General features: G+C 31.8%; 1 protein-coding gene across 1 annotated transcript; it reads right to left on the reverse strand.

Annotated features, from left to right (window-relative positions):
- Window positions 1-5,705: 5,705 nt before the first annotated feature.
- Window positions 5,706-6,824, reverse strand: LOC134717860 (uncharacterized). Its single transcript, XM_063580356.1, has one exon. The coding sequence runs from the start codon at window positions 6,822-6,824 to the stop codon at window positions 5,706-5,708; it is 1,119 nt and encodes a 372-aa protein (XP_063436426.1).
- Window positions 6,825-9,239: the final 2,415 nt, after the last annotated feature.

Consider the following 9,239-nt stretch of genomic DNA (forward strand, 5'->3'; position numbering starts at 1 on the left):
ATATATGATCCAAAATTGAATTAATATTTTATTTACAATAAATAAGAATAATTACAACGTTTTTTTTTCTTATTAACTGAAACAACTAGTGACATTCGATATTATCCCAACAGGTTCTCCATTCATCTCAACATCTTTTCCGTTCTATTCAAAACAAAAATGGCGTAGTTTCAAATTGTATATGATATTTATTACAACTACAAGTGGTCAGTGTCAGAATGACACAGCTTCGGCCGTTTGCTTCTGCAACACGGAAGTCTATGCGAGGGAAGTGATGATTGTGCAAGTGATGTCAGAAAATTGTGATTGTAGTATCCATCTGGCAGACTTCAATAAGCCACTTACTGTAGCAAACATGTTTAACAGAGAGTGTAGCTAAACATGCAAAAATGAGACATGTGGTAGTTTTTTTACATTAACACAGTAACTTATATGCAGTAAAAAATAATGCTGTTTGTGATTTAACTTTGACCAAGAAACATTACACAACAACCTATCAAAAGTTATGTAAATGTTCAATTTCAAAGTTTTAAAGAAAATCCGCCAAAGACAATTCCTTATGGTTTAAGCACAGTATAAGTATAATACAGATCTTAATCAAACATAGTGTACCTTATTTACACCTCAAAGACCCCTTGATTGATTACAACATGTATTTCATAAATTTAGCAGCTGTACTTTTGGTGGGGAAATGGACATTATGCTGTGGTTAACAAAACAACAAAAACTTTATTTTCAAAAGTCCCATGAATATATTATTTAATTTTGAACCACAAGTTTAAAGAAGGACAACATATTATGCAATTTCGTCCAATAGGTGCAGAGCATGTCATAAACAAACTTATAATTTCATTCATTTCTCATTTGTTTATAAACTTTATCTTGATGAACTTCAAAAAGTCACCCCATATTGACTTGTCACCCCATATTGACTTGTCACTTAATTGATATGTAATTCTTGGGATTTTGTAAAAATCTCATTCAACTTGTCAGGACTGTCAAGTAAGTTCATCCTAAGGTTACTTTAAAATAAAAAATCAAGAATTTCGTTGTTGTTTGAATGATACAACTGACTATTAGTGTGTAAATTTGTACTTTCCTTTCTATTACACAGAAAGGTGGAAACCACAAATAAATTTGCTTAAATATCTTATACCCACCAAAGAAAATAACAAAATATAAAGTTCAAATGAAAACATCTGTTTTAACAGTACTATGTACTGACAACTTTATTGCACTGACCAGACTACTAAGGGTGGTTCCTTGACTCCCATAATGACGTCACATTACGTGACAAATAATAACACCAAATACGTCACATAATAACACCATAATGACGTCACATTATTCATTGCGGCACAATCATATGACGTCATTTCTTAATTATCACAATGACGTTTTTAACTTTATGACTTCATATGACAAAAGACAAAATAACCAATTAATGTCATGTTTTAAGTATCCATATGGCGTCATACAAAATAATGCTGAGTTATCATTTGTAAACACCTATTTTGTAACAGCTATTGTACTTCCCACTAGTACTTACAACTAAATATGATTAATATCCTCTTACAATATCAATACGACCAAAAATATGGGATCATATGACAATTTAAAAGACAAAATAACCAAAATAAATGAAAAAAAAACATCAGGGTCAATTATCCAACTGATTCTAATCATGAGGGTATTCCAGTGAAAAATTCTAATCACACCATACATAAAGTAAACAATTAAACTAAATTTCTCATTGATTTTATTTCTCATTTTTTTTGTATTTAAATCATTCATCATTATCTTTATTTTTTCTGTCTATTTCTTCTTGAATACCTATGACTTTTTTCTCCAGAAATTCTTTATACTTTCTGATGTGTTTTAATTCCCTACAATAAACAAATAAATATGCTCTAGTATATAAAAGAAATATAATAAATAAAATAAAATAAAAACATACTATGAAATACTGTTTATATTCTGTTGAAGTGACATCAGTGACGAGTTTCATAATTTTACGAAATGTAAATTATATAATATTCACGAAAGAAAGAAATATTTACCTGTCTTTTGCCATGCAAATGTTCTTAAATTTAATCAAATTTTTAATTCAGAAAATATTGTACTATATCTAGAAAACAAATATGAAAATTTATTAGATTTATCACTGAGAAAGTCAATCCTCCCGGTTAAGTTAATTTATTTAATATTTCATACTTAGGTATTTCATACATGTGCTATTATGTATTGTTTATGTACTTTATATTATATCATCTCTAACTATGTATATATGGTTTATGAGAAGAAAGATTCATTCATTCGTTCATTAAAAATATCTTGGCTAATCCTACAATTTGATTGGTTAGGTCATGAAAAGTTAATTTCAAACCATTTTTCCAATAAAACAATTAATGATGGGCGGACTACTTATTGTTATATAGACCATACAAATATTTTTTTTTAATGAATACTAACTTGCAAAACATAAAAATAAATCTTACTGAATTAAGACGTTATTCTCCACTTCCACATGTTCATTATCCTCACTATCAATCTTTCTTTTTTGTGGTCTGTTTAGAATTACTTGGTTTTCTCTGAAAATAAGATCAAAGATTTAACATTTTTACAGTTTTTCATAAGAAAAAACCCATACTGAGAATATGTCATAGCTATTTCAATACATCAACAATGGAATACACAACAACAAATCATTAAATTTCTAGTTAAAACAATTTTACATTCATATCATCAATCAAATAATTTTATTTTTTTACTTGTAAATACTTACAATTTAAACATTTTGAGATCAAACTATACATAAGAGAATATAAACAGCAGCTATTATAGCTCGTATTTATATTGTCCTATTACATGTATATTAATTTCAAACTTTGCTCGAAGACCGGACTGAAAATTAAATATCATTAATATAAAAGTGAAACAGATGGCTTGATTTCAAATGAGTGATATTAATATTTAATACCAATTCAAACATAGAATTTTTAGGATATGAAAAAATAATATCTATAACTACTATAGGGGGTTTTTGGACCCCCCAAAAAAAAATTAAGACCCCCAAGTTATATAATCTTACATAATCTCAAATGACATAATATCATGATGTCATGACGTCATACATTTTATAGCACCCATACATTAATGCTGACTCATCCTAATCTTTATCACCCATGTTCCTATCATGAATTCATGACGTCATATATTTTATAGCACCCATATATTAATGCTGACTCATCTTGATATAGCACCCATTGACGTCATACATGAGTTAAAAAAATTGTGTCACCTAACTCGATGTCTAATTGGTACATGAGAATAACCCCCATTGGCGTCATGTATTATATGATGACTCATCATAACGACTGCTAGACATTGTCTCATCAATATCAGATATTTCAGAATCAGTAGACAAATTTTCTACTTCTTCTTTTATGATTTGATCATCACCTTCTATTTCCCTATTATTTAAATTATTTGGTTCTGAGAAAATTTTCTTCCCCCTTAATTTTTTTAGATGACAACTTATGACACCCACATCTAACCTATCATGACGTCAAACCTATCATAACGTCATAATGCCATACATTTTTATAGCACCCATTCATTTTAATGCTGACTCATCCTTTTATAACACCTATTGACAATTGTTTTTTTTTTGGCTTGTGAAACAGGTGATTAATTTTAACACTGACAATGATTAAACACTGTGTAGGCGACAAGATGTTTGCAATCTTTATAAAATAAATGACTAAATACAATATTATTCATAATTTATTGATATGTTGAATTATTCAACATTTTTTGTTCTTTAAAGTACAACAGTTGACTTTCAATCATATCAGCATCTTTAATTTCTTTCTGCAATCTTTTTTTAATTCTTTTAAACATGTTCTCGTGATAGTTCATTTTCACTTGTAAGTTGATAAGCCTTTTATTGTTTATTTTATCAACCTTTTCCAAATAGGAAATCATCTCATCTTGTTCATTTGATCTGAAAAAATATTTTAATATTTATGTTAAAAGGTTTTGTTGGGTATGAGGGTGTTGTTTCGTCCTAATCTCAAAGGATGGAACAAATGGAGGTGGAGCAGTGTATCTAAATATTAAATATAAATAAATATATAATCCCAGCGTTTATCTCCTTTAATATATATATATGACATAATATATAGACTCTAAATAACAGCCCAACAATGTTAGATCTGTAAATTTGCTTTCTCAAATTTTTGTTCTTCCCTCGCCTGGATTCGAACTCATGCTACTGTGATATCGTGACACCAAATCGCCTTGCACTAAATACCGTCCCATCAAACCACTGCATAGGGTCATCGTCTTTCATGAAGAGTTGGCTTTGAAGTTGTGAATTCTGTTCATCGTTTCCAGAAGAAAGTATCGTCTTGAAATAGGCTTTCCAAGGATAATTGTTGGAATTTATTGATATAAGCTTATTGTTCATGTAAATATCAATGTGTGAAAACATACTCTGCAACGGTAAATTAATGATACCTGTTTTTTCATCATCTACTAGCTTAGTTCCATCTGATTTTAAAATTTGCATTTTGACATATAGACGACTTTTTCTTAAATCTATATAATCATTTCCAGCTCCAGAAACAACTATTTCTATGGGGGTAGAATCATTGATTAAATTCGAAATAGGTCGTTCTTCCGTGTATGTTACTTTTTCAACAGCTACTTGATTAGGAGGAGATGCAAAAATAGATAATTCCTGAGGTTGTCCAATATCCTTATTATCCCCGCTCAAAAAAGACATGATTACTTCTTTCTCTTTTTGATATTCCACACACTATCAGAATAATCGTTTCTGATTTTCCTTTTGAAAGTTTTTTTCTTTTTCGGTTTAGATGTTGACTGCTTGTTCGATTTTTTTCTACTGACTATTTTATGTTTCCTTGACCGTTTTATATGTTTCTGTATCTTAACATGTGGTTTAGCCGTTTCTGTTTTCATTTGTGAAAATGCTCTCTCTTCTGCAGCAGCAACTGGTGACACCATAGTCGTAGGGCCCTGCATCGGCTCAGTCTCCTCCACAGCATTTGCGTTAACAGGAATCATGTAGGAACCCCTATATCTGCCATGTAAACCACGCCCTGTCTGATTTATTCTTTTACTGTTTTTGTATTTGTATGGATTAAAATTTCTGTTTACCATATTTTTATAAAATTTATCCCACATACTAGGATCTGTTACATATGTCAAACTGTTCATCTTAAAGGACAAAAGGAAACTTTTTAAAATGAAGTGTCAGTGTAACCGGCCCTTTGAGAAATGAAGCAAATACTCCTTTATCATCTGTTATATATACATGGATATGTTCCATTGAGCCTGTTCGAACAGGGATGTAATAAGGATTGTAAAATATCATATTGCGTTGATTTCTTCTCTCAAATTGTACTCTTCTAAGTAATGGTTGCTCGTTGTTTCCTATAAAACTTTGTTGACACATATCCGAAAAAATAAATAATGATTTGTGTAAGTCAACTTGTTCGGTAGAAGTAAACTCCGTTAGTGCCACAACCCAATATCCATCTAACTGTATTGTTCTATTCAATTTGACTCTGAAATTAAAAGTTTGATTATCGGAAAATAAGTCAATCCCGTCTGCTGAAGAGACGACAATTCTCAGACTCATCTTGAATACACAATGACCGAATAACGAATGAAACTGTCTATTTGAATTCTTTTACTTCATCCTTGGATACCCACGAGTTAAATTTAGAAGGCCATCCCAACCATTTAACTAAAACTTGGTCCTTCCCCGCTATCTTTCTTTTCTTGGTAATTTTTTCAATTTTATATAGTTCAGTATCAGATTTTTCTATTTTCTGAAGTTCATTTCGGTAAAATGTTCCTTCAATTCTATCACCTAAGGCATCAAATAAAACATAAATGTCAAGATTATCTCTTTTAAATCTTTTTGAAATCGTAAAATATTCCAATGTCCAATTTTCCTGATATCCTTTCTCGAATACTCTTTTTAGTTGAGAAACTCTGACGTGATCACCCAAATTAAATTTATAGAAAGCTTGGATTTTGTCATTTTTATTGGTTTTTGGTTTTTTTGCTAGGTATTGGACGTACCGAATTTCATCCTCATTTTTTTTCGTCACCGAAGTTGGTGTTGCACCTCCTAACGACTGATGTGGAGTATTATTATAACTAGTTACCAGATCCTGAAGTACATCTATATATTTGTACGTTTGGTTTTCCATGAAATAGGAATATATACGATTTTTTAACGTTCTGATAACTCTTTCCGCATAGTTACTCTTTATCTGAGAGTTATGGGTGTAAAAAACATGAATCCCTGTTTTCTTCAAATATTGTTTTACACTCGCTTTGAACTCTCCTCCCTGATCGAAACGAATAGTTGATGGTCTTCTGTTACTTTGATTAAAAATAGATTTTAATGCCGTTGCAACTGTAGTGCTTTTTTTATCCTTTAACGGTCTGACTATTAGATACCTGGAAAATATATCTATCAGTATCAGTAAAAATTTGTATTTATTGTATTTCGATACATTTTCCATGGATGCGAGGTCACCGTCCCATTGCGCATCGATACCAGACACGATTACCCTATTTCTTTTAAACTTTTTTCTAGTAGGTCTCTGAACACTATAAGTATCTATTTTGGCTAAAATTCTTTTAACGCTGCCGCGACCAATGTCAAACTTTCCATCTTTTTGAATTATTTTATAAAGTTTATCAGGACCGGCAAATGCTGCAGGATGACTGGGGTCAGTCCATATTTTTCTGATGTAATCTTCTTTTTGTTTTTTACTCATTTTCATTAGCCCATTCAAGAGTCACCAACGTAATGGATGTTATACCAATGAATCACGTATTAAATATGTTTTTATACCTTTCATGTTAATACTCGTTTTATGATTTGATTTTTTTTTAAATCGTTTTTTTTTTTTTTTGGTTTTTTTTACTCATTTTCATGAGCCCATTCAAGAGTCACCAACGTAATTAATGTTATACCAATGAATCACGTATTAAATATGTTTTTAAACCTTTCATGTTAATACTCGTTTTATGATTTGATCTTTTTTTTTAAAATCTGGAATGGGAATGTCTCACATACCAAAGTGCTACCTCCTATCGGGATAGCTCGAGAAGGAGAGAATAAAAAAAAAAAAAACACATAACGCCTGATGAATCGATGTATAATTTAATAATGCATATATATATATATATATATAATATACGGTATATAATATACGGTTCTTTTCTTTACACAACTCAATTAGCAATTTCAGGAATCCCCTCTTGTTTGTCTAGAAGTGGTGGTAGTGGTAAAGTGTCGTTTTCATCCTCTGGGACGGGATGGTCTTCATCAGTTTCCGGGAAGGGATTACATTCTTTACAGGCCAAAATACCCATTTCGTTGTCGTGGGTAAACTCACAGATGACACCACTATTCAATTCTGGTACGAAATCTATCATCAAATCCATTACATAACAGAGACGTTCCCATTTAAACTTATTCAAGGCTACACCGCGTTTTGTAGCGACTGCTTTAGGTGCATCTTGAGGCCTCCAAAAATGTCTAATATCTACAGTAGGGAATTCTGGATTTATTGTAATGTATACACCACCTCCTAGATGAATCAAATCTTCTTCTTCAAGTTTGCCATCAAGTCCGTTTTTAAACTTTAGGTCGATCTCATCTTTCTTAGATTTTAACATCAGCCATCTGGAGAGCGTAAGACTCGCACCTTGTTTAGTTGGAAATTTCTTAGATCCTTTTGTCATGTATTTGCGAATGTGAATGTAAATACAGCCTTTATAGTCGTTGGCAACGACATAGCAGTCTCCCTCGAGATGTAACATACATCTTCCTTCGTAGCTTTTTTCAGTATCGTCTTCTTGATTTTGCTCCGAATCTGTCAAATATCTAAGTAACTGTGTCTGTTCAGTTTTTATTAATGTCAACCTCAATTGATTTAATGATATACGCTGAATGAAAATCTGTAACAGCTCCTTTACCATTATAGACTTTGAATCATATTTTAGCAGCCTGCTTGCATCATCATCGGAAATCATTCTCTGTTCCTTTAGATACCTAATAATAGGGACAGGTTTCATTTGTGTCGTTAAAACGTCTTCAGCTTTTCCTATTACACGTTCGGCTTTGATATGTTCAAAATGATCACTTCGTGCTGTATCTTCATGGTCGTGTTTTCCGCAAACATTGACAAAACCACCTCTGGAATCGTTGTAAAAAAATGAATCGTGCGAATAGTATTCGGAATAGCAACCGCATCTGTATTCGGTACGTTCTCTATCGAATCCCATCATGTTATACCCTGAGTATGAAAATACTGTCATGAAACAAAATATTTATACGTTATTTTACTTTTTCAACATGACCAATCGCGAACGAGTAGGGGATGAAATACCTCTGCTAAAAGGCATGGCAAATCGATCTGGGTGCTTAAATTCTTAAATGGTTTGTCATCATGACGCAGCAGAAAAAAATAGGGTCTATAAATTATATGCATTGATTTTTTTTTTAAAATATTGATATTAAACATGATCTTTTTAGTTTGTTTGTTTGTTACAGAAAAAAATAAGGGAAATGAGCCAGAAATATCCAAGTTTGTCGGATTTCGTAAGTACCATTGCTTCCTTACCGGAACTCCGCCAATGGGCAGAAGAAAACTATCTAACGAGCCATCCTGTCATACAACAGCGAATAACAAATTTCATAACAAATATTTTACAGACCTTTACGGATGCAAACAGTTTAATCGTTTGGGCTATAGATAATCTACTTTTGACGAACCAATTAGTGATAGACAGACTCACATATCTACAAACATGTAAACATTGCGGCATAAAAATCGATCTTCCATCCAAATTACGGGAACATCAGACAGTACACGAATCGGTAAATAATCAAATAGTCAGTTATCCTCCACAAACAAGTAGGCAGAACCCCAATATCTCTATACTGAAAGCTTCTCGCACACCAGAGGTGCAAACAAAGCAGACCAACCATTTGGGTGAGTCCAGTCAAAAGGGGTATGGGGCAACGGATGAATCGTTACCGTACATCTTTGAAAAAACAGGGGAAAAAATATTTTCTAAAAATTTGGCGAGAGAAACGACGTACAAAATCAAATTCAACGATCAATGGAAAGGGAAAAAGATGAGAGATATTTTGAAAGAAGTACGCGAAATGTTTGACGACG

Source organism: Mytilus trossulus, chromosome 5 (assembly GCF_036588685.1).
Source record: "Mytilus trossulus isolate FHL-02 chromosome 5, PNRI_Mtr1.1.1.hap1, whole genome shotgun sequence".
In the NCBI taxonomy this organism is placed as follows: Eukaryota; Metazoa; Mollusca; class Bivalvia; order Mytilida; family Mytilidae; genus Mytilus; species Mytilus trossulus.